Genomic DNA, 26,912 nt, shown 5'->3' with positions numbered 1-26,912 from the left:
TAAAGTGCTATATAAACTTAATAAATACAAATACAAACTCAGACTAGGGAACCAATTCATTAAACTAGTCTCCCTTCTATACAATCAACCACAGTCGACCATTATTCTAGGGACAACAAAATCCGCAAGCATCCCCAAAATCCTACAACGCGGAACCAGACAGGGATGCCCACTTTCTGCCTTAATTTTTGCACTAGTAATGGAACCCCTGGCATCAAGTCTACGTACTCGACAACTTCAAAGAGGTCCCAGCATAGGGCCCCATAAATTGATAATATCCCTCTACGCTGATGACGTAATGCTTTTCGTTGAAAACCCCAGTGAAAATCTAGATCCTATCATGCACGAAATAGTAAAATTCGGCTTAGTCTCCGGTTTGAAAATCAATCATTCCAAATCGATCATCTTCCCACTGACCACTAACACCAGAAAATGTGCAGATGATTACAACTTTAAGTGGGAGAACTCCCACGTATGGTACTTTGGAATCTTAATGTCCCTGAACTACCACAATATTTTCAGAGATAACTATGAAACCGTACTAAAAATGCTGCAGGAGAAAGTGTATAGATGGAAATCGCTGCCATTAACCCTATGGGGGAGAGCTTCACTTGTGAAAATGGTACTTCTCCCCAAATTTCTGTATTTGTTCTCTAATATACCAATCCTATTACCACAATGCTTTCTGGGGAAAGTAAGGAGTCTGGTGCTGGAGTTGATTTGGGCTGGCAAACCAGCGAGGGTAGCTTACACGTCTCTCACACTACTGGTGGCCAAAGGTGGACTTGCACTCCCCGATCTGGAGAGATATTATTGGGCAGCCCAGGCACAGTTCTTGAGCTACTGGTACTCCACCCACTTTATTAGACCACATCTTCAAATTGAATGAGTCCTGGCCTCACCAAATCTACTAAGAACAGTTATCATTAGTCATCAATCAGTGCCCCATGCCACACTGAATATAGTACAGTCCACATATGCAATTTGGAGGAAGATAGCCCAAAAATGTAACATGCAAATCAGATACTTTTCCCCTCCTGCCTATTAAATTCATGCCAGGGATACCCCTCACTGCAGAAAAAGTGTTTCACCAGTTGGCAGACAAAATTAAAATGGGTACAGTAGGGGACCTATTCGACCAAGAAACCTTCATAACACCCCAACAAGCTAAAGAGAGAGGCAGCACCACCTCCCTAGATATATTTATTTATTTTAGACTGTGCTACGCTATTCAAGAGCTCATCCCCTCATTCCCCCAACAACCACCAATGTGGCAGCTATTACATGGAGTGATAGAGGCGCAGGGGGAAGGAAAACTGGTCTCGACAATATATAAATCTCTCCTGACCGATACCGTGCCAGAGAATCCAAGAATAAAAGAGAGGTGCGAGAAAGCCCTACAATCTCCCATCCCAGACGAAGAGTGGGGGTACATACTACAACAGACGCAAAAAGTTGCACTGAATTCACGCTTCAAGCAAATCCATTTTAATTATTTGCATCAAACATACTACACTCCAGCTAAAAAAGGCATACATCACCCAGAGTCAGTAACAACCTGTGATAGATGCGGAACACCAGCAGCTGATTTCCTACATCTTGCCTGGAGCTGCCCAGCAGTGGCCCAGTTCTGGTCACGAGTACTCCGTGAGACTGAAGCAATAATAGGAGAAGAACTGAGACCCATCCCCACAGTAGCATTACTAGGGATGACAAAACATATTGCGCCTTCAACAAGGAAATTGGCGAATGTCTTGCTGGTATTAGCACGCAGAAAAAAAGCTATGTCATGGGGCCGGGGCCCAACCCCTACTTTAATAAAATGGCATAAAGACATTCTCTATTGCCAAGAGGTGGAATCAGAATTTATAAAAACACTGCCCCTACATGCGAGACCCCTGGACATTTGGGGACCCTATGTGTCATATCTGATCTCCAACGCAGATACCTCCTCATCCCCAACACGATCAAATGACCAGGAAGGATAGGAACCAGCACAAACCCAGAGAGTAGAAGTGTCAAAGACTCTGCAATGTACAAAGAAGGGGAGGCGGACCCGGGGCGAGGGACATAGGGGTAGGGGGGAATGTTTTGGTGCAAGTTGACTGGCCCGCGGTTTGGCAGTCTTGTATGTTCTTGTAAAATGAAAAATGCAAAAATAAAGTTTATTTTAAAAAAAACAAGACAAGAAAGGGGAAAACAGAGGGAGGACAAAACAACGATCAGCAGTCATTCAGATCATGAAGGGAAAGGGGGGGGTGCAAAGGGTGGATGGAGAAGTGCAGGTAATCAGAAAATGCAGCCAACGGTTGGTTCATAAGTGCAGAGAGAGGGGACTGTAGGGTTACAGATACAGACCACAAGTGCTGGGGGAGCCAAGACGCAGTGTGAGGTGCAACTGGACAGGCAGGGACCTGGGTCAAAGTTCAGAAGGTGGCCAGGTGACCAGTTCTTGGAACAGACAGGTCATCCGCAGGGGAGAGGAAGCAAGAAAGCGGAAGCGAACAGGAAGGTCTTGAGTTGCTTCTGGAACCGGAAATGGTTCTGCTCACGTTTGAGAGAGGCAGGAAGGCTGTTCCAGAGGGAGGCCCAGCCAAAGAAAGAGACCTGCCCCAAATCTCTGCTTGGAAAAGTGACTGACCCTGAGAGAAATGGAGGTAATATGATATAATAGGTTATTTAAAATGCTACCAAGGTGAGATACCTAGGAAGAGAGAGTTGGAGGTAATGCAGTCCCAGGCCCCAGAAAGCCTTGTGGACAATGTAGAGGGTCTTCAACTTGATACTTGCTGCCATTGGAAGCCAATGAAGAGATTTGAGAGCTGGAGAGATACGATCCTGGGGCTTGAGGCCAAGGACAAGTCTCACAGTCCTGTTCTAGATAAGTTGTAGAGGACGGAGAGTGGAGGCAAGAATATTTAGAAAGAGCTCTGGAGACGGTGAGCTTCTGGGGGAAAGTGAGGAAAGGAAGAATACCTCTGAGGAGGCGCAGATGATAGTTTGACTTCTTAGAGACGTTGTAAATGTGAGGAGACAAGGAGAGGGTTGAGTCGAAGTAGACCCTAAGGTTCCTAGCCTCACATATAGCAGGAAGAGGACCCAGAGTGGGTAGTCAAAGAGAGAGAGAGGAAAGGAGGGAGCTGGTGTTCCGATCAGGAGGATCTCCATCTTACCTGCATTAAGCCTGTTGCCTCCCAGGCTCTTTGTAATGCCCTTGCCTCTCACTTCATTTAAAAAACCCAGGACATCCTGTCCACCCTCTTCACCCACACCCCACCTCTTCCCTCCCCATTTGTGCTTGCTGACCCTCCTTTAGCCACCCTCCCACCATCCTTCTCGTCCTTTCCTCTTTTCTCCCCTGACGAGGTCGCTAGACAAGTCCGATCTATGAAAGCCTCGTCAAAACAGGTTCATCCCTGTTCCTCTAAAAACCATCAAGGACCACATTGACACCCTTGCTCCGGCCCTTGCTGATTTTTGCAACCACTCCTTTGCCTCAGGATCCTTTCCCTCCCCTCTGAAGCACTCGTTTGTGCATCCTCTTCTCAAGAAACCCACAGCTGATCCTTCTTGTCCAGCTAACTATCGCCCAATTTCCATTACTCCCTTTCTTGGCAAACTCCTGGAAAAGTTGGCCATCTCTCAGCTTAACCTTCATTGTAATTCTGTTGGCTGTCTCCAGGACCACCAGTCTGGCTTCCGTACCAATACAAGTGAAGCAGACAAACCGATTACGTACACCATTTGAAGGCGTCCGTTTTTTCTGTGTGTCTCTAAGAAATTGAAAAGGTATTTGTACTAACATACTTAGTAATGCATTCAGATGTCACAATAAATTCCCCCCTTTTCTCTCATATCCTTGTTCCCAGTCCCCTTCCCGCCCCCTCCTTCCCTTCCCTCCCTTCTCCGCACTGGATTGTTCATAAGTGTGGATCTAATGTTTGTATCTACGAAAGACAAACCTGTCATGAAAAATATATATATATATAAAAGATACATAATCTGATGTAAGAAAATTACTGTACGGATAAATCGGATAAATCCGAACCTAACAGTGTGATATATATATTATTTGATAATGATATACTTGTGATGCACATTCAGAAATTGCTCAAAAGCTTGGAAATATCAGGAACAATGAGGTGTTGCAATGATGTCAGAAAAGTATGTAGTTGGTTGGGAATAGATGTGTATTATTGTTTTTTTTAGATACATTGTTAAAGAAAAAAAGCATTTCTTCCGAAACACGACATCCAACACCAGGTGTTCTTGTGTGTCCTGACGAAAGCCTTAGTCGGACTATCAAGCGTCCAGTTACACCAGATGACACCTCCAACTTGAGTGTCTATATATCTAAGGCTGGAAACAGTCCCCTCTGTCGGCACAATATACATAGGGTCTTCCTTGAGAATTAACTGTATTTAATATTACTGGAAGTCACCTTGTGTCTACAAACATCACTTTAAGTCGGCAATTTGCTTTATTGAGATTGAATCATGCCAATAGATATTCTTATGTTTTAGAATTCTGTTTTTCATTTGATTGTTTTATGTTGTCACATGTGTCTTTTTAGAAGACGGACCTCTGCTGTCCCTTTTATTATGTATCAGAAAATAAATGTAAGTATATTTTGTAAACCTAACCTTCTCTTGCATCTTATGGTATATGCTTCACATAAGATGTTTTCCTGCAGTCACCCCACGCTAGTCTGAATTTCCAACCTATATGTTGACATCAATAGGTAGCTTGTTTGGGACCCCCCCTTTTTCTATTGATTTCTGGCCCACCCTCCAAGCCCCTAACAAAAGAGTGGACCAATTCTTCTCTAATAGCACTACCTTGGCTTCAGAGCTGCCAGAAGCACGGAAACTGCTCTCCTGAACATCCGTGAAGATCTGCTGTCCAACCTTGACTCTAACATTCCCTCTGTCCTCATCCTCCTCGATCTCTCTTCTGCCTTCGACACGGTCAACCATACCATCCTGCTCAACCATCTCTGTGAAAACCTGGGTATCCCTGATCAGGCTCTGGCCTGGCTGACCTCTTTCCTCTCAGATCGACCCTCCCAGGTTCAACTTGGGTCCTTCCTTTCATCTAGCTTCCTCTCTACCTGTGGTGTTCCCCAGGGGTCTAACCTCTCGCCCTGGCTTTTCAAACAATACCTGGCAACTCTCGCCCACTGCATTGCCGCTTTCTGCTCAAATTTCCAGTGCTACGCTGACGACACTCAACTCATTTTCAGGCTGCCCTCTGCCACCTCCTCTCCCTCTCTCATTTCTGATTGCCTAACTGCCATTCAAGATTGGTGTGCCGCCAATGATCTTTGTCTGAACGCCACCGAGACGGAGATCATCCTCATCGGCACACCTTCACCATCCTTTCCCCTCACTCTCTGGCCGTCATCCCTTGGCCCTCCTCCTACCCTCAGCTGCGATGCTAAGAACCTCGAGGTCATTGTTGACTCCACCCTTTCCTTCTCCGCCCACATCTCTGAGGTCTCTAAAAAGTCAAATTTCCAACTGCACCTCCTCAGAGGTACTCTGCCTTTCCTCTCCTTCCCCCAGAAGCTCATGGTATCCCAAGCTCTGGTTCTCTCAAGCTTGGGCTATTGTAACAGCCTCTTTCTAAATCTACCTGCCTCTACTCTCCACCCACTGCAACTAATCCAGAACAGGACTGCGAGACTTGTCATTGGCCTCAAGCCCTGGGATCGTATCTCTCCAGCCCTGAAATCTCTCCATTGGCTCCCAGTGGATGCAAGGATTAAATTCAAAACCCTCTGCATTGTCCACAAAGCTTTCTGGGGCCTAGGTCCAAAATACCTTCAGCTATCCCTCCCCAAATACCTCCCCTCTCGTGCTCTTCGCTCCTCTACCTCCAACTCCCTCAGGGTCAGTCGTTTTTCAAAGAAACAAGCTGGGGGTAGATCTCTGCCTTCTGGTGGGGCCTCCCTCTGGAACAGCCTCCCTGCCACTCTAAAACTTGAGGAGAACCATCTCCGGTTCCGGAAGCACCTCAAGACCTTCATCTTTTCTTCTGCCTTCGCTCCCCTTCTCCCCTGCTGATCTGTTCTCTCTTGGCACCGTGCACCTGGCCACCCCCTGTCCTCTGGGCCCAGGTACCTGCTCACCCTGTCACCCTCCCGCACTGCCTCCGGGCCACCCCTTGCACTGGGGTCTGTATCTGTACCCATACAACCCCGCCCTTTTTCTTCCTGCACTTATCAGACCTACCCTGTCTGCTGCCTTAAACCTAGCACTTGCAAATTGCTGGCTGCGCTAAAACTGTTTGTTGCCTTTATTATTTATTTATTGTTATTTATCTGTTTCTCCTCTGCTTTGCACTTTCCACTTCTCCCACTTCCATGCACTTTTCCCCTCCCCCTCTCCCATGCACTTGCGCGTTCTCAATGTCACTAGGCCCAGTAAGATCGCTGTTTTGGTCTCCCTTGTTCCCCTCCTTTGCCCTGTCGCGCACAAACACTTGTGTACGAGCGCGATAAAAATAAAATATCATATCATATCATTAAGGCAGAGATCATTGGCGGTACACCACTCCTGAATTGTAGACAGACAGTCAGGAATGAGAGAAGGAGTAGTGTGGTCCGAGGGGAGCTTGAAAGAGCGCTGGGTGTCATCTGCATAATACTGAAAGTTGGAGCAGCGCTGCGGTGACCAAGAGGTGCCAGGCATTGGTTGAACAGCCAGGAGAGAGTTTAGACCTCTGGGGAACACAACAGGTAGAGAGAGAGAGGGAGATAGAAGAGAGGAAGGACCCCAGTTGGACCTGAGAGTGTTGGTCCGTGAGAAAGGAGGTCAGCCAGGCCAGGGCCTGATCAGTGATACCCAGGTTATCACGGAGGCGCTTGAGCAGGATGGCATGGTTGACCTTGTCGAAAGCAGAAGAAAGCTCAAGAAGAAAGAGGACAGAAGGAAGGTTAGAATCAAGGTTAGACAGCAGGTCTTCACGGATGTTCAGGATAGCAGTTTCCGTGCTTCTGGCAGCTCTGAAGCCAGACTGATGTCCATGGAGACAACCAACAGATTCAGCATGAAGGTTAAGCTGGGAAATGGCCAGCTTTTCCAAGAGTTTGCCCAGGAAAGGAGTGATGGAGATCGGGCGATAGTTAGCTGGAAAAGAAAGATCGGCAGAGGGCTTCTTTATGAGGGGGTGCACAAGGGAGTGCTTCAGGGGGAGGGAGAAGGTTCCAGTGGCAAAAGAGTGATTGCAGAAATCGACCAAGGCTGGAGCAAGGGCGACAATGTGGTCCTTGATGGTTCTGAAAGTACAGGGAAGAACCTGTTTTGATGAGACTTTCATAGATCGGACTTGTCTAAAAAAGTCGCCAGGGGTGAACAAGGGAAAGGAAGAGAAGGGAGGTGGAAAGGCGGCCACAAGAAGGCCAGGTGTGGAGGAGGAGGAAGAAGAGGAAGGGAGGGTGGACAGGATGTCCTGAGTTTTAGTGATGAAATGAGAAGCCAAGGCCGTACAGAGGTCTTGGGAGGAAACAGGAGAGGTAGAGATTGCAGCAGGATGGGCCAGCTCCTTGCAGATTTTGAAGAGTTCGGCCGAGTTGTTAGATGCCACAGAGACGCGGGCTTGGATGTGAGCACTTTTCTTGGTGTAACAGAGTCTGTACTGCCTTTGGAGCAGGCGGCAGGCCAGTTTGTCAGAGGGTGCACCTGTTGCCCTCCACTTCCTCTCTGTCACCCTGCACATGCTTTTAAGGGTGACGAGGTTGGAGTCGTACCAGGAGTTGCTCTTGGATTTCGGCTTCAAGCAGATCCTCATGACAGGGGCAAGTACATCAAGAGTCTGAGATAGAAAGATGAAGGTTGGAAAGGGCTGTGTCAGGGTGTGAGTCAGCCAAAGGTGCAGAAGGAGTAGAGAAAGTAGTAGCAAAAGCCTCCACTGACACAGGCTTCATGGTTTGAATGACCGAGAAGGTAGGTGGCAGTGCTGGAGTTGGCTTGGCCTGAGGGGTAGAGAGAGAGAGATGGAAGGAAAGGAGAAAGTGATCACTCCAGGATAGAGGAGTAGTGAGAGGGTTGGAGAGGGAGTGGTCTGAGGAGATCAGAACAGCCAGGGTTGTGCCCTGCAGAGTGAGTAGGGCCAAAGGGAAGAATAGAGAGAGAGGGAGTCGCAGAGGTTGCAAAAGAGCCCTGCAGATTGACATGAAGAGTCCATTTGAATTGAGAGTTTGAGAAATTAGATCCCTCTCAAAGCTAGGTATGTTTCTTGCATGGCTTGTCAGGAAACCTCTAGCTGTCTTTGTTATTCAGAGTACTCCAAATCGTCTTGTCAAGCCTAAGTAAGACTGATGGTGATGTGGTGGTTACCTCCAATTATGGTTTCTGGTGACCTCACGCCTGCTCCCAGCCATGCAAATGTTGCTAGATAGTTGAATAGCTTAATAGGTTTTACAAAAATGCATATTTATTCAACACAGAAAATATGCAGAAAACAATTAAATTAGAAAATAAATAGACTTGTGGGAAGTAGCAGTGCTCCCTATTCAGTAATATATTGTTACAGATTTAGCTGCTATGGTAATTGGAAGCAAATGGAATTAGTGGAAAGTTTGCCCTGCAATGACATGGGGTATGGTGGGGGTAAGGGTGTGGGGCCTCACTGCGGGATGGGGATATAGGGGTAAGGCTGCCAATTCCAACCCCTTCTAGAGTTGGGCATTATTTTTGATATTTTATGACAATTGTCCTTTAGAAAGCGATTTTGGAGACTATTACTGACTTTGAATCTGGATAGAAGATGACTAATTTCTTGCTCTTTTTTGCTATCTCCAGGCTGCCTTTCAGCGTTCCAACAGCCATGACAAGGTGCGGAAGATCGTGGCAGAGGAGGGACGAACCGCAAGAAATCTCATAGCCTGGAGTGTGCCGCTAGAAAACAGAGAAGACGAGGGTACTTTTTTCTCCAAATTTGAAAATGTTGTATTTGTTATCCATGCGGGCAGTCACCATATGTCGTTGGAGTAGTTTAAAAACTCTTTTGTAAAAGATGTTGGATAAATATGCGTGTAGGAGAATGACAAAAGTGATTATTAAAGCTTTTTTGTGTAAGCTTTGCTTTTCTATTTAAATAATGTAAAGTGGCTTGAACAGTCTGTAAAAATACAAATGTCAGATGCAAATTATATACAACGTAGAGGAGGCCTATTTTGTTGTGCCCTACCATTCTGGCACAGTGAATGGATAGCTTAAAATATAAGGCTGGAGGTAGGTCTATATACTAAGTTGTTGCTAAATGTTTTGTTTGCCATCTGACGGCATTGGAGAAAATACCCTTTTAGCTGTGTTTCAATGCAGAAGGGAATGGAAGCAGACCCTCTTCAGGTGTTAGTTACAATTTTGGGTACGAAAATAATGTTTAAAAAAATCTAGGTTTGTGGGTGTACTGAGGCTTCGAGCATTCCTGAGCATATGGATTGTACCTTTTTCTTCATCCTAAATTCATGCCGGTTGAATGCAGTTACCTTACAGCATCCTACTGCAAACCATTAACAGAATAACATGCAAGGGGTTGAGCGCACTTCAAATTGGAAGACATGCATCCTTCCTTTAGTCTTTCAAATGGGGAGAGTTATTGTTTTTCACAAGGCAGAATTTTTGGAAGCTTCGAAATTGTATCGTGGTGTACTTGTAATGAAAGTTTGCAGTTTCACTGCCATGTAGTTCACCTTTGCAGCGATAATGGATACTGCATTTCAGCGAGCACCATTCAAGACATATTCTTTCCCTATGGCTTATCAGGCAAAAGTTAAACTGGTGAAGCACTAGATGCAAAGTTGGTTTTATGTGATGCCAAGTATGTCGTGTTATTTACTGTGCTGCAGAGTCAGCGCCCAATACCATCCCTAAGAAGGTGCAGAGTGCATTGTGAGGTACTGTGCTGAGCGTAAGTGTATGCATGCTTGTATGTGCTTCATGAGAATGACATTGGTATTTTACAGGTTTGAACGCTCGACTTGAAAAAGGGAGCAGCTTTTTGAGCTATTGTCTGTCTCCTTCAATGCTGTTTTTTGTTGTTGAAAAAAAAGTTTTTTTATTGGATTTTAAATCTACACAAAGCTCTCGAGTATAGCTGATCTCCAACATAACAACGTCAAGAAAAGCACCATAGATAGTCAAATGCATGTTAATCCAAGCCATAACCAGGCACATTTTTCATGGACCCTTTTTACATGCTCCATACCTAGCAATTGCATATTCCCTGTTGCATATCTCAAGGAAGACAGAAAAAGACATAGGGAAAACAACTTACTCAAAACCTAAAACTTAAAGTATACCAAGAAAATATGCCAACTGATTTCCAGGTAAGCATATAGCTTATTAAAGAGTTATCAAACGGACTCATACAGTTTCTTATATGGCTGACTGTTTTTACAAAGTATTTGGAGGCGGTCATCCGGTCCTGAATGCAGTTTTCTTCATATGGCTTTTTTCCTTGTCTCCCAGAGTTGCTATATTTCTGTGTATGCTACCACCGGACCCCTTTAAAGTTGCTATGTTTAGCATGTAGAATAAGATAGATTTTCCCTCAAAATTTAGAAAAGAATTAACCTTTGCTGAGTTAGAAACAGTTTTGCCCAACACCAGATCCACCCTACGAAGAGCAGCGGTCCAAAACTGTTAACTCTTGCTTCACCCACATACTAAATGCATAAGTGTGCCCATGGGTTGGGAACATCTAGAATCGGTTTAACTATCCAATAAATACAGTCTAGATATATTTGAGGGAGTCCAATGCCGCTTAGTTTGTTAATTAACTTTCAGCTGGGGGTCCAACTTAGTGCTATACAGGAACCACATATTTCTACCCACCTCTCCAATGAAATCCCCTCCCGTAGTTCACGTTCCCATTCTTCCCTTAACCAGCTCCTTCTATCCATGCCACTTACCACCACTCCTTGCCTCTCAGTTGACTCCTTATTCATAAGCAGCACACCAAGCTCACCAGAGAGTATCCTTAAGACAGCATAGCCATAGACAGACGAAGCCTTAGCTGCTGCAGAGGTTGACAGATGTGCATCCCTGGAAAGACTCATTTACAACGCCAGGGGCTGTCCTTGGAAATTCCACAAAGTGTGGGGGGATGGGTGGGAGACGAATGAGTCATACAGTATGTGCTACCATTAAGTATTGCTGTCTTCCCACTATGTACTGCACGGAACTGCTGCCCAATTACCACCCCCGCCCTGCTCACCCGTGACCTTTATGTATACAATGTGATATTCATGACATTCTGCAACCAAGTTTTGGCAATTTTTGTTTGTTATGTTCTGCGTTTAATTTGAAACAAACATATATATATATATATATATATATATATATATATATATATATATATATATATAGCAACATAGCCATAATTCCCTCCAGTGTACCCTTTAGCATCGTATACCTTCCTTCTGCTTTCCTCTGTAGAACATAGTAGGCCAATAAATCAGCAAATGGAACCACTCCATCATTCGCTCACATATCCTGTGCATACTGGCAGTTTGCCAGGATCACTACTAAATTTCCCTAGTCCGCACCTTTATTGCTGGGTTCCCCCAATACTTGCATGAGTGAAGATAGCACTTCTCACCACTCTCCTTTAACCACTGCTTTCCATGTAGCTTCCCTCCAATGAAATGGCTTCGTATATAACAGCTAGCCAAATGCATCTGGGCTCACTTATTCACACCCACCCTGGTACATCATGTGGACTATCCTTAACATGAAAGTGAGCAGATTTGATAACAAACCACTTTTGGTGTTTTCTAGTTTCTGGAAAACCTTCCCTTCTTAACTACCTTTAATAGTATATGTTAGATAAAGTCCCCTGCAGAAAGGATTTCAGGACCTCCTTAAGCTTTTGTATTCATTCTCAATTACTGGAACTGCTAGGTTCTGCAAAACATAAAGCAAGTTGACCTTTCCCAAAGAGTGAGAACAAGCGCTGTCTTGTTTCACACAGGCCAAAGTCTTGTCCTACATTGTCCACAATGTTCTTCCAGTCCCTCACTAGCTGTACGCCTAAATATCTCTTGACAAACCAATATTGCACTTAGTTTAGAACAGAGTGTGCTTGTGCAAGATTGATTGGATTTGTGTGATCTGTGAAACAGCTGAAGGTGCTTTGCTTCCGCACCTGTAGGGAAAACCCGAAGCACAGCACATGCCCCTCGTTACTCTCCTGTCTGGGCAATCGCAACATAGCTACATGCCTTCTAAATAACTTTGCTATGCTTTGCAGCTGCTGCATTCGTCATTATGCATGCCTCGCTACTGTGCTGGTTCTTTCTGTTCACTCTTTGAGCGATTGCGTGAGCGGGATAATTCTTCTCCAGCATGGGGGTCTTACATGGATTCACATGGTCCCTCGGTAATATACAGCAGTTAAGCTTTAAGCTAAAAACTATATGTCGCTTATATAGCCTATTGCTGTCACGTTTGGTCATAATGCCCCAGCCAATAACATCTGTCCTCCTTCACTCCACCTCTGGTCGCCATCTTCAGATGTTTACTGCACATTTTTTGTGTCTGCAGTCCTCGAGGTTCGGTCTTAAAGTGCTTTACTCAATTTTGCCTATTTTTGCTAAATTTGTTTCCGAATTGTTTTCCTTTGGTCATGTTGTGACCTGTGTTAACGTGTATCCATTGCCAGTATTGCTCCAGAAGATCGCCATCAGAAGTGCATCTACTGCCTTCATCCAGACCCACAATGCAGAGGGATGTTCAATCTGCAAGACCTTCTCCTTCAGGACGCAGAGAGCCCATCATAGGAGGTTGATGGCATGGATCGACGAAGGTAGGGCCTCTAACTCTGCACCTGTGCGCAGTCATGCCTCTGCCGGAACAAGCAGACCCAAAGAGCATACTCCCTCTGGCAAGTGGTTGAGACACTTTCAAGGGGAAGATACCTAAAAAGGCAAAGTCGTCCGACGTTCTGACTGTTGAATGCAAACGTTCTGATGTTTGAATGCAGCCAAGGCAAAGTACAAAGGCAACGTTTGTTTGAATGCAGCCATGGCAAAGTATAAAGGCAAGTTTCAATAAGAAGAATGTTTGAAAGCTGACAAGGCAAACTATAAAGGCAAGTCAGAATCAAGCACAGATTCATGAGATGCCAATGTGGGGGAGAAGTTTGAGCAAATATGTTTCAGCAACTATTACCACAGATGGATATACCAAGCACCACATGGTATATGGTACTGTGGTACACCACAGAAATGTAAAACGTGCAAAAGTCCTGGCAGGCGACTATACTAGGCAGTGGACATTTTACCAAGATTCCTGGCAGGAGAGTACACCAGGTGATCTGAAAACCCTAAAGAGAAATCCTGGCAGGCGAGTACACCAGGCAGCTGAACATTGTATAAAGATTCCTGGCAAAGACGTATACCAGGTAATCTGTAAAGTTACAAGAGCTTCTACAAAAAAACTGTTATAGAACCTTATGATTGAACAAGAACTTTGAGGCCAGTGAAGACACAAACAGCTGTTAGCTAAAGAGACATTTTGTTGCCATCCTGTTTAAGAATCCAAGGGAAGGGAACCCCCATTGGATCCAAGGGACTTTACCTTTGAAAACATTTTCGTTGGATTTATTCTTATATTTTTGGTTTTGAACATCTCTGACATCAATTTAAAAACATTACCTTGCACCTTTTGTTATTTTTTCATAGGTGTGCGGGTTGGGATAGTTTGTTTTGACACAAGGACGGTTTTCTGTTACAGAGATCCTTCATTTTAGTTTCCAGGTAGGGAAGTTCCTCTTCAGAATAGGTCTAGAAAGGCATTTTCCCAAGCCATTTTTATTTAGTAAACATGTCTTTAACTGAGAATACAACAGCCTTGTGTCCGTCTCTCATTTCTGACCCCTCGCAGATCTCCCTCGTCACAGTAATGATACCCAAAGAACCAAGAATAAAGTATCTTTTGGGAGTGATCTCCCTCGTCACAGTAGTGATACCCAAAGAACCAAGTGGGTAGTATTCCTCTGGAGTAATCACCCTCGTCATAGTGGTGACACTCAGAAAACCAAGAGCCAAGTATTCCTCAGAAGCATGCAAAACCATAAACCTCAAGAGTGGCTCAGAAGTGAACTCCTTTGTCACAGTGGGTAACGCAGCATATGTGAAAGCTACCAGAAGAATCACACACTCACTTTTACACACTTTTTCTACTGCAGTATTGCAGTGTTATCACATTATTATTACAATACCCCTCTGTCTCTGTCTCTATATCCCACTCTGCCCACAACTCCTTTGCTCAACTGCTAAACGCGGCTCTCTGTGCTCCTCGGGAGACTGCTGCTCTATTCTGGAATAGCTGAAGGGGTCGCAGAGTGGAAGAAGGTAGATTGAGGAGGAGGCTGTTGCAATAGTCAAGCCTAGAGAGAACCAGGGCTCAGGAAACCGTCAGTCTCCCGCGCACCGGCAGGGCAGCAGTTGTCGGACGGACACTGCGCCCTCTCCCCTCCATCGGATCTCGCCAGGTGCAGCCTCAACCTCCCGTGTGGATGAAGACAAGACCCCCCCCCCCCTGGGCCCTTACAGGCAAGTGCAAGCCAGCGCTGCCATTTCTACAAATTGCTCAGTTGTTACAATGATCGTGGCACTGCAATTCCTTCTTCTGATGAATGGATATCTTTGCTCATGTGTGTGCTTTTTCGCTAGCTTTAACATCCTGGCTATACAATTGAACGGCGAGCTGCCATTCCAAGATGGCGGCCCAAGTATACCACACTTTGTTGTGGTATATTTGGTGCTGTGCCCCCATTGGCTCAGGCACCATTCTTTATCTGCCAATGAGGAGCCGGCAGGCTTGACCGGCCCTCCTCCGAAGGCCCAAACCTAAGGCCCCTGTTTGTCTCCCTGTTCGTATCCAGGTTTGCACAGTGAGCCCCTTGCTCGCCTGTGAGTCTGTGTGCCCCCTCAACCCCTCCCCTTGGTCACCTGTGAGTCTGTGTGCCCCCAGCCCCCCCTTGGTCGCCTGTGTGTCTGTGTGCACCTCCCCGTCTCCCCCGATCAACCTTACCTAATCCGTTGACCCACAACATGAGGCAGTCTCCATGTATCTGCCTACTGTTGGTCCCTTGCATCTGTATACTGATGCCGCCCTGGAACAGGAGGTAGGCTCCATGCACTTGCCCAAGGATTTGATTTGTCACTTGCATTTGGGTGCTGCTGCCACCCTGTAAGATTGGGTAGGCACCATGTATTTGCCTATTGTTGGGCCTTTGCATTTTTGCGTCGCTGCCGCCCTGCAACATGGGATAGGCACCATGTATCTGCCTTTTGCTGGTCCTTTGCATTTGTGAGATACTGCCACCTGTAACTTGGCACCAGACTCAATGTATGCATTACTTCTCTTTCTGCACTTTACATATGATATACTACCTTGCATATTCTGTGATGTTGCAATCCACTTCGTACGCTTCCCATTCTGTAACCTGAAGCACTGTAACTAGGCTTAAGCGCCTTAATACCGCACAGTTTTGCGCGCTATACAAATAATAAATACAAACATTGAGCTTCTGGGGGAAAGTGAGAAATGGGGGAATTCCTTAGAGAAGGAAGAGTTGGAAGTGGGACTTCTTGGCAATGTCCTACCTGTGAGGCAGGAAGGATAAAGAGGAGCCAAAGGTTTCTGGCTTCAGAAGAAGGAGCAAGGGGAGAACCCAATGTGGGAGGCCAGAGAGAAGGGAAGGATGAGGGAGCAGGGGGTCCCAATAGGAAGGATATCAGTTTTGCTGGCATTAAGGCAGAAATCATTGGAAGAGCACCAAACCTGGATGGCAGATAGGCAGTCAGGGATGAAGGAAGGTGCAAGTGAATCTGCGGGAACACTGAAAAGGAGTTGAGTGTCGCCTGCATAACACTGGAAGTTGGGGGGAGAAGGAGGAGATGGGGTGTGCCAGCTGAGCAAGGCAGATGTTCAAGAGCCGGGGGGGGGAGGATAGATCCCTGGGGAACACCACAGGTGGAGAAGGAAGTAGGAGAGGAGAAGGTGCCCAGGATGACATGGGAGGAGTGGTCAGTTAGGGAAGAAGTCGCCCATTCCGAGGGTATCGTGGAGACTTTGTATGAGGATGGAATGGTTGTCAGTGTCAAAGGCAGAAGAGATATCAAGTAGAATGAGGACAGCTGGGGAGTTGGAGTCCAGGGATGCGAGCAGTTCTTCACAGGTGTTGAGGGGAGCAGTTTCCGTGCCTCTGGATGCTCGGAATCCAGATTGATTATCGTGGAGACCACCGACAAGTTCAGTGTACGAGTTGAGTTGGGGCAATGCCAGCTTCTCCTGCAGTTTCCCCAGGAATGGGGTAATTGAAATAGGGCGGTAGTTGGATGGACATGTAGGGTCTGCTGAAGGTTTTTTCAACAGTGGGCGCACAATGGAGTGTTTGAGGAAGGAGGGGAAAAGAACCAGTGGCGAAAGAGTAGTTGCAGAAATCAGCAAGTGCGGGGGCAAGAGTGACAATGTTGTCCTTGAAAGTTCTGGACGAGCAGGGGGGGACATTTTTGGAAGAGGCCGTCAGAGAGCGGACAACTATGGTAACTTCAGGTGTGACTGTGGTGAAGGAGAAGAAGGTGGAGGGAGGAGGGGGAGTGGCGAAGGGAGGCAAAGATGTGTGAGATGGGTTAGGTGGGTGAGTAACAATGGTGTTCAGGATGTCCTGATTTTTGGTGGCAGTGTGTGTGACCAGTGCATTGCAGAAGGCCTGGGAAGGAAGAGGGGAGGACAAGACTGCAGAAGGGTTGGCTAGCTCTCTGCAGATTTTAAAAAGTTCAGCCGTTTTATTGGATGCACCTGATACCCATGCCTGAATGTGGGCTTATTTCTTGGCATGGATGGCGAGTCTGTATTGCTTTTGGAGCAGGCGGTAGGTCAGTTTGTCAGAGGGTGAACCTGATGTTTGCCACTTCTGTTCCGCTGCTCTTCCCTTTTGTTTCAGGGCTGCAAGTTCAGAGTCATACCAGGTGTTCGGCTTAGAAGAAGGTTTCAGACGGATCATCATGACTGGGGCAAGGATGTCAAGGGTATTGGTGATTGCTGAGAGCGGAGTCTGAGGTGGAGCCTGAGGTAAGAGGGGAAGGAGGATGACGGTAGAGGCAAAGGCAGCGGCTGGCACTCGTTTCATCGGGCAAATGTTTGAGAACGAGATTTGTAGGGCTTTTGTGGGTGCAGTAGGAGAGCCATGGTCTGACTAGGAAAGAGGGATGACCAGAGTGGGATAGAGCGAGAGGCTTGAGTGGAGGATGGCATCAAGGGTGTGTCCAGCCGAGTGGGTTGGACCAGAGGGGTGGATGGAAAGGGAGAGAGAGGCGCAGAAGTCAATGAAAAGAGTGGATGCTGAGGCAGAAGCGTCCCAATTGGACGTTGAAGTCACCCAAGTGGAGGAGGTTGGGAGTGGATGAAAGTAAGACGAAGCAAAAATCAGCCCATTCAGAGAGGAACAGAGTGGGAGCCCCTGGAGGCCGGTAGATGGTAGCAATGGTCACAGTGGAGTAGGAAGAGATGACCAACTTGCAGACCAGGCTCTCGAAGGAAGCATAGAGTTGAGTGGGTACGATGGAAGAAGGAACCCACTCAGGATAGATTAAGGCAAACCCACTGCCAGCACAGTGAGGTTGGAGCTTGGAAATGATTGTGAAACGAAAAGGGAAGAGGGAGTCAAAAGCAGTTACTGAGCTGGCATTGAACCAAGTCTCGGTGAATGTGAGAAAGTCAAGGTCAGTGTCTTCAAGAAGGAGGCAGATGTCAGCCGAGTGTTTGTTGGCAGAGCAGGCTTTAAGAGTTGCCAGGTGGAGGCGGTCTCTGCCTTTGAAGGTTTTCTGAGGAGGCGTACAGGGGCGTGGTACTCCGGTCAGGGGAGGCGGAACAGTGAGATAGGTGAGGTGAGGGGAGAGGAGAGGCAGCAGAAGAAGCAAAGTTGATGAGGGAAGGCAGGATCCGGTCAAAGAGTAGAAGGTTGGGGTGAGGACCCTGCACCAGGATAGTGCCATTGTGGTAGACATTAACGGTGCAATGTGAGGATGAGAAGCCAGCCAAGAGGACTTCCCACTTGGTCGCACCGTTAATGGGAGAGGAAGTGAAAGGGGAGCGAGTAGAGATGAGATGAGGAGTCCAAAGATCTGGAGAGGCGACAGAGAAGATGATATCAGTGAAGACCTCTCTAGAGGTTGCGCTGACGTAGGTGTCTGCGATGGGAAGGCCAGGGTTTGCAATTAAGATTTTTTGAAGGTAGAGTAGCTATTAGAGAAGATAGGAGAGATGGTGAATGCCATTAGGGTGACAGGGGAGTTGAAAGGAGAGGGTGACTGCACTGCACAGTTCTGACCTAATCTCACAGGTGGCCCAGCAATGGCAAAGACACAATGCAATGAAGTTAGAGCGCAGGATGTAGATGCACACACCTAAAAACGATTTTCAGTGGAAAGGACACAAATGCAGTAAATTAGGGTGCAGGATGTAGATGCACACAGCTAAAAACGATTTTCACTGAAAGGCCACACATGCAGTAAATTAGGGTGGACACAGCTAAACACGATTTTCAATGGAAAGGACACAACTACAGTAAATTAGGGTTCAGGATGTAAATGCACACAGCTACAATGATCTTCAATGAAAGGCCACAAATGCAGTAAATAAGGGTGCAGGATGTAAATGCACAGCTAAACACGATTTTCAATGAAAGGCCACAAATGCAGTAAATTAGGGTGCAGAATGTAAATGCACACAGCTAAAAACGAATTTGTGCAGAGGACACACCAGAGAGAGGAGATAAAGGTGAGGAGAAGAGGTTAAACAAAGGGAGATATACAAGGATATAGATTAGGATGCTAGTGGAGGAGGCAAAAACAATAGTTCAACCATCACTCACTGAAGGCTCAATAGTTCATAGGGGTGCTGAGGCCCGAGTTCATGGGAGAGCAACATCAACCCAGCAAGCTGCAGCTAAGTTTGTGGTGGAGGCCATCCTAGGCCCGGACAAGCACAGACGGGACCTAGATGTGTGCCTTTGTTGGAGGGGCCGCTTCCGTCTGCTATTGCCCCTGATTGGAATAAGTGTACTGAGGCAGCCAATGGTAGAGGGGCAAGACTTCAGGCAGTGGATGGCTCCTCTGCCCTAGGCAGGGGCGGCCATCTTTGAAAGTGCACACAAAGCACATGCATTCATGGAAAAACAAAAAATATTGTACACACTGGGCGTTTTAGAAGGAACACGGAAGCCAAATGTAGAAAACGTTTTGATAGTAGTCAATTATGCTTCAGATGGTCCATTTTGGGGTGTTTTGCATGCTCTGCGGCAACTTTTAAATTTAAATGCAAATCTTATTGCATACATGTAGAACGACTTCCCTGCAGACTACAAGCCCCACTTGGCTTACCTTGAATGCTGCTCCAGGAAGGATGGAAGGTGGGAGCTGGTGGGATCACAATGTTCTTTTTCCCTTCTTGCCAGGTCAATGAGGCTGTTCTTTCCTCACACAGCCCTCACAGGTCACATAGTAAATCCAAGGTGGCCAACAGGCTTGATATAGGTTTGGTCCACCCACTCGGCCTCAAGTAGGTCCAAGTGGAGCTGAACACCCTAGCCAGTTATGGCCCTGCAACAGTTGGTAACAGCTGCAGACCCTTGCCCAAAGTCCAGCCGATGCGGAAGGTCCACAGACCTATAAGACATCTGCCCATATTCAGTTGGGGGAGCCTATGCTGCTGGTGGAGACATTTTGACTGCAATTCAAGGACTGAAGTGGCGGACTACAGGCTATTGAAGGGAAAAGTGCGAGTAGAAACCAGGAGGATGTGGTGATGGTTTGGCTGAGGTGGGTATAGTCAGAGGAGGAGGTGCCCCTAAGGAGGAGTTGGTTACAGCAGTATGTGGCTGCATCAGGAGTATGTGGTAGGATTCTGAAGGAGGTGGTTTTATCAGGAGGAGGTGGTGAGAGGCAAGAGGTGGTCAATGTCTGGCAGAGGTGCTAACAAATGGAGGAGATGGTAAAGATGAATTTAAGAACAGGGGGGAATAAGTTAGGCCCCGTGGCAGGAACAAGAACGGGGGGAGGTGGTAAATCGTGGGAGAAGGAACAGTGGAAGATTATTGGGCTAGAAGCAAAGAAGCAACACTAATTCAGAGGGAACTGCTAGAGGCTGCAGAGGGGAGCCTAGGACCTAGTATGTGTCAGAATGTGGGGGAGGAATTACTCCTGGCTCCAACTCAAACCTCTAGAGAAACTCTGTTTACCTGCATCAGGTAGATGAGTCGTGGCTCTAGGCCAGCCAGAGCACCCAGGAGCAGATGAAGGGCATGTGGATGGACCTTGCAGTAGGAACTTGTGTTGAACTGTCAGAGGACTGTTGGTACCAGACAGTCTTAGTCTATGAGGCCCTAGAAAGCCTACAACTAGATAGCTGGCAAGAACTGCAGCACCTTAACAGGTGGACTGTTCATCTGAGGGTGAAAAACATTTAGATTTTTGAGCCAAAGACCTATCTGCATCCCTTATTGGTTTTTAAATAAATAAAAATAATGTAAAGACACAATTCAAAGTACAGTCATGTCCACGTCCAACCCTTCTTACCTGACGAGGACAATAATCAAATGGCAGTTCAGGGGCAGCATTAGCTTTCAAAGTGAGTGTATTCCTTTCTAGCAGAGGTACAGGACACGTTTTGACAACGGAGGCCATGATGAAGGTGAATGGCTGAAGTATAGATACAGCGCACAGATTGGTAGCTGTATGAGAAAGGTACAAATACCACAGCATAGGGACAGAATTCTGATAAAGGTACATGCTGCTTTGCCAGAGGACCCTGTGCACCATCTGAGGGTCCTTCCTGCAAAACAAAGCTCCTCTGGCCTACAACACCCGGGACTCTGCCTGCAAGTGTGAAAGCCATCTGGATCACCATGCTTGGCTCACAGAGGGGCATATGACTGTCTGCAGGTTCGTTTTCAATATATATTTTTTCTTGGCCAGATCCTGTTTTGCCAGAGGACCTGTGCATCGTCTAGGGGTCCTGCCTGCAAAATTACTCACCGGGCCTACAAAACCCAGGACTCTGCCTGCAACTATGTAAGCCGTTGGGAGCACTGTGATTGGCTCCCTTGAGGTATATTTTGCACATTGCTTCCTTTATTCAGTCCTCCCAGGGTGTCTGCATCCAAGGGCCAAAAGCAGCAACAGGCATCTCACTTTTAGGGCTTTAAAGGGCCTAGGGCCAGAACCCTTGCGCAATCCAGGGCTTCGCTGAGCTCACACTTTACCTGGCTTCTGGTTCCACACACAGGCATCCTTCCACCCATTGACCATCCTTTCACTGCAGAGCATCTGTCATCTCACAGGACCAAAGAAAATTCCTGTGTTGGGCCTGTTAACTGTCTGTTGGTTACCTATAGCCCCATTCTAGCCCAACTCAGAAATTAAACTGCTTCTTCCCACCCAGCCATTCACCCCTTTCCTTTCCACCCCCCCCCCCCACCTATCCTCTCTCTCTTGGATTGTACCCTTTCTTCATTTTCTTTACTCACCTATTTCTGCTACCCTTCATCATGCACCTTGACTTCCCTCCATTCCTCCTACTCACTCCTCTCCTTCCCTTCTCTCATAGCCTTTAGAGTCAACTTTGTGTAACTTCTGCATCACTCTCTGGCCTCCGAATCTTCCTCCTTCTGCCCTGCACCCGTATCCCTCAAATAAGATGCTCCTGAGCTCGCCACCCTAATCCCCCTTGACTACCGCACAACACCTGCTCCTCTCTACACTTCCTATCACTCTTGAACTGAACCTGTGGGGTGGTGGTCTTCTCAGCCTGGGATGGGAGGCCTATGAGGGTTTTCACCAGAGCCTGTCCTGCCACACAGGTGGGGTGTGGGAGTTGTGAGCTCCCCTGTCTGTCTAAACTGAGTACTACCTTTTCTTGACCCATATCTGTATTTCAAAATGCTGGCCGGTCTCTCTCTGTTCCGTAGGACTACCTTTCCCAAAAGGCATGGTGGTGGAAAAACTAACGAGCAACTCAACGCAGAGAGTTTGAGAGAATTGAACCACCATTCCTTGCATCAAGTTAACAAGCCCAGTGTACCACGCATCACACACATTCAGTATAATTGCAAGGGGACAACAGAGCAGTGCGCACAGTGAAGCGGCGACCACAGCACTCCACATGCAAGAGACAGTCAGTTTAACTGCAAAGAGGCCCTGGAGTGGTCTGCACCACAAAGCGGCAACCATAAAGCTCAGCACTTTAAGACTTGGTACATTGCTTGTGGTAAGAGTGGGCCACCATTCCCTAATACCGTCAAATCCACGCACAAAAAGGGGACAGGGCTTAATGGCCATTATGTATTTGCTTACTTGAAATCCCATCCCTGGGTGGGGAGAAAGACAACGGTTGGCCCGGAAAACCAGCTGAGGATGCTAGCCAATGGAGAGGGAAAGAGGAAAGATTTAAAAAAGTGGCACAGTAAACTGGAAGGTGTGGGTTGTTAGGGTGCGGTCAATGGTGAAGGAGGGCCAAAGGACCAAGCGGATAAAGGACGTACAGAGGATAACTGTTTAGGATTGCTAAAGGAGCATGCAAGGTGAGGCATTGATTGGTGAGAGAAAGCGGTACATGGATGTGGGTGTGGGTGTGCATGCAAGGAGTGACAGCAAGACTAGCGGAGTTGGGGGTGGATGAGAAGATGACTAGGAGAGTGAAAGGAGGGCTGTGGGAGAAGGTGTGCCTGGAGTAGTATGGAGAGGGGAGAGAAGTAGCATTGTGGAGAGGGGATAGTAGTCGTTTGGAGAGCGGAGAGTAGTGGTAGAAAGGGGAAGAGAGTAGATGTAGCGAGATAACAAAGGGATGGAAAAGAAAGACAGAGAGAGACTAAGGCGAGTGGGAGGAAGAAGGGGAGTAGGGTAGTTGGTAGGTAGAGAAACAATAGAACATCAGGGTGAGGAATTTGAGGGCGTTGAAAGGAAAGTGCCAAGTGGTCCTGCAAATTATACTGTGGGACCTAGGTTAAGATTCGCTTTCATTGTTCCCATAGGGAGTTAGAAAGGGTGAAATGTAGACAACAGGGGTGACTGATTTCTAGAGACCTCCTGGTGTTGATTGACACGTGGCCTAAGGAGGTCCGCACAAGATGGGAGAGGGGGGTGGCCGTGCAAACCCCTTTGCAATTTCTCCAATACAAATTCCTGAACTGTCTTCGAGAGATGATGTGTTCTTCAAGCCATCTGTGACACCTAGTGTTGTTGTGGTATCCTATAGACCTCAATGCAGGGGCCACCAACAGCTAAGGGAGATGAAGAGGGTAGTACAATTCATAATTATGATTGGTTATTTATAACACACTTAATACCCAGAGGTTTGCAAGCGCTGACCCGTGGATCGAACCTGTGTTGCTCCACGTTGTTTTGCTTCAAAGGCGAGCACGTTGACCCTGAGCTATCCTCCTGATACTGACCCTTATGGCTTGAAGCCCCACCAGAGCAACACCCAGTGCTGTAGGACGCAACCTGTATGAGGACAACAAGGTGATTGTTCCACCCCATGGCGAAGTCCTTGTCAAGACTTGCTTAAAGGTAGAAGTACAGACGCTCCCAATTAAGCTCCCGAAAACATTCTTCAGGTCACTAAATAAGATGGTATCGGCCTACGTATGGCAAAACAAGAAGCCAAGAATTGCTATGACGACGCTAACGGCACAGATGCAAGAAGGCGGAATGGCACTCCCCACTTCAGGAAATACTATGAAACCGCACAATTACGAGTAATAAAGGAGTGGGTGGCACACACCCCCCTACACCTCTGGGTGAAACAAGACGAGGAGTTGGCCGGCGCCCCTCTCTCAAACCTACTCTGGACAGCCAAAAGATATAGGCACCCCAAAGCCAGAATCAGCGAAGTCTTGGCGGCAGGCCTGGATGCATGGAACACGGCGGTCAAACGAGGGAAGCTGACTACATACCCGTCACCCCTTCACACCGATGTTTGGAAATCCAGATTTCCAACCAGGAATGGACCGCAAAGCCTTCACCGCCTGGAAACAAGCGGGATGCACCAAAATTCGAGATATGTACAAGGGCACAGCAATCATGACATTCCAAGAATGCCTCCTTGAACTGGGTCTAACACCATCAGACGCGTATCATCACCTTCAATTTACACACTGGTTGGCGACTCCGGCTAATAGTGAGGCCGCCACAAGGCTGTTGACTAATTTTGAAACATTAATGACGACAAACGCAGGGTCCCGCAAGTTAGTATCGAATCTGTACAACATCCTGAATGAGCAGGGAGAAAAGGTGCAATGGAACTACATGAGAAAGTGGGAGAGGACATTGGGAGAACCAATGGAAAGAGGTATGGCATAAAATTCCACAACTGGAGCGATCTATACAACTGAGACAAACTTGGCCGAAAATTCTTCTTCAATGGCATCTAACCCCCGAAAGACTGCATACCATTTATTCCACCTCCAATGAGAACTGCTGGCGAGGCTGCCAAAAACGGGGTGACTGGAAACACATTTGGTGGAGCTGCCCAGCCTTAACAAACTTCTGGAAGGACATAAAGGAACAAGTATGGAAAATGGTGCAGGGTACAGAGGCCCTAGAGGAAAGGGTGTGGTTGGCGGACCTCTGGAACCCTGCACGGAGAACGCACAATAAAAAGCAGCAGAAACGTATAATGATGCTAATCGTAGCGGCCTGGCTAACAATAGCAAAACTCTGGAAACAGAAAATCCCCCAGACACAAATTCAATGGCTCCAGAAGAACTTTATCCCGTTGGAGTGGATGACACATAAAATTCAAGGAACTCCAGAGGAATTCCAGTCAAACTGGGGCCCCATCCTGACAATTTCTGCAGAGCGACTACATGCTATAATGGAGCCTGCACAAGATCCATATCCTGAACATATTATAACCCAAGCAAAAGAACAAGAAAGAACAAACACAAGGAAGACATGCGCCATCCAGGGGTAGTGGGAGGGTGCAGGGAGGGGGGGGGGTTGTTGAAATGTTAATTATACCATTTAGTTCGAAAATCAATACAAATATCTGAACAAAAAAAGGTAGAAGTACCTGAAGGGATCTATGGGTGGACCACCAAAATTAGGATTGGCCAATAAACATTCATTGGATGTCGGAGCTGGTGTCATCAATGGGGACTGCTGAGGAGGACTCAAAGTAGTCCTCTTTAACCTGGGGAATCTCTCATAAAACCCAGGCAACCCATTGCTCAATTCGCATGCATGAAGATCTTGGTGCCAGAGATTGAAAACGTGAACGATCTTGAAGAGACCAAGCTAGCGGATGCCGGGTTTGGATAAATTAGAGGTACTGATGGAACACTCTAGTACCCCATAGCTGCTCCAGGGCATGCATCAGGACACATTTCTGAAGCCCAGAGGATGTATCCGCTTGTTAGAATTTAGTATCTGAAGGTTAGGCGCATTGGAAAGACCCCCCTACACCCTGGTGAGTGCCCGGGTCAAACAGTTTTGTGTAACATGCCCCACCTGCCAGAAAACCCTGTTTGTTTGTTTGTTTATTTATTTGTAGAGTGCACCAAGCCCATAGGCATCTGGGTGCTAAGCATACATGTTACAAATAAGTACAATGATATATTACATAGTGACATTTGTAGTTATACATACACAGTTAAAGGCATTTACAAGTAATTACATATGCACATATAAGTGGTAAGTTCACTAAGTCAGACATAACAATTATATACAGTACAGATAGATGCAAGGCAATGTGCATCCAGGCACAATTAGACAGGGAGGCACAGGAGGATCAAGACAATGTGGTGTAGTACCTTTAACGTGGTTAGAGTGACTCTTACTAATTGGGCGAGAAGTCCTGGTTCAACTGTGAGACTGTGTTCATGCTCCAGTAGCCATGCCTTGACATTTTTCCTGAATAATAGATATAAGGGTTCCTTTCTAAGGGAGATAGGGAGGGCATTCCAGTTTTTCGTTGCGAGGACCAGGAAGCTGACTCCCCCTGCTCTTTGTTGTTTGAATCTTGGATGATGTGCTCAGGGCTTGTTGGATGATGTGCTCAGGGCTCCTCTTCAGCCATTGCCTATCATTGAAATCAAATTCTACAGGATAAACAGGATAGGTGGGCCACTCAAGCCCTCTAGAACAGGAAACAAGTGTATCCTGGTGATACTGGACTATGCTACTAGGTATCCGGAGGCTTTTCCCTTAAGGAGTAACACCACTAAGGCAATCCTCAAGTTGCCCATTTTCTTCACCTGAGTTGGCTTCCCAACAGAGATACTGGCAGTATTTACATGACTAAGCTGATGGTCGGATTTAGGAACTCTTGAAAATCAAGACTGAGCAGGTCAGTTTACCACCCTCAGACCGACGATTTGCATAGCGGTTTAACCGGACTCTCAAGCGCATCCTAAGGAGATTGGTCGCTGAAGATGGGAAGAACTGGAATCATCTAATCCCATGGTCCATCTTTGCATTAAGAAGGAAGCCCCAGTCATTTACCAGACTCTTTCCCCTTTGATATAGTTTATGGTGAAACCCCTGGGATTAGAGCTACCAGCGATCACCCCATGGTCCAGAACACCAGAGAAAATACGGGGAAGGTGAGAAGCCTGGTCAGAGAACACCTTCAAGCAGCACAAGCCTCCCAAGAGAAAGCTTACAAAAAAAACATAAACTTGCACACCTTTAAAGTAGGGGACAAAGTCTTGGTCCTACCACCCACCACTCAGAACATGCTATTGACTAGATGGCATGGACCATATGGTGTCACTGCGGTGGTGTCTCACCTCACCTATAAAGTCCAGGCAAGGAGAGCAGAAGGTAGGGAGAGAATGGATAGAACAGGGCGAGGGGTACAGAGGGTGAAAGGAAAGGCCCACATCTTGTACAAATG

General features: G+C 46.9%; 1 protein-coding gene across 5 annotated transcripts in view; it reads left to right on the top strand.

The window, feature by feature from the left end:
- Positions 1 to 26,912, top strand: part of SCAPER (S-phase cyclin A associated protein in the ER) — a 4,210,252-nt gene that overhangs the window by 155,142 nt on the left and 4,028,198 nt on the right. For all 5 annotated transcript variants that reach the window (XM_069624455.1, XM_069624453.1, XM_069624454.1 and 2 more), the window contains exon 2: positions 8,805 to 8,922. In XM_069624455.1, the coding sequence (XP_069480556.1) occupies positions 8,805 to 8,922 (118 nt within the window). The remainder of the gene's footprint in view (positions 1 to 8,804; positions 8,923 to 26,912) is intronic.

Source organism: Ambystoma mexicanum, chromosome 11 (genome assembly GCF_040938575.1).
Source record: "Ambystoma mexicanum isolate Mex_15411 chromosome 11, UKY_AmexF1_1, whole genome shotgun sequence".
Taxonomy (NCBI): Eukaryota; Metazoa; Chordata; class Amphibia; order Caudata; family Ambystomatidae; genus Ambystoma; species Ambystoma mexicanum.
Note: the sequence above shows the minus strand (reverse complement) of the source record. Positions and strands in the feature narration are given on the sequence as shown.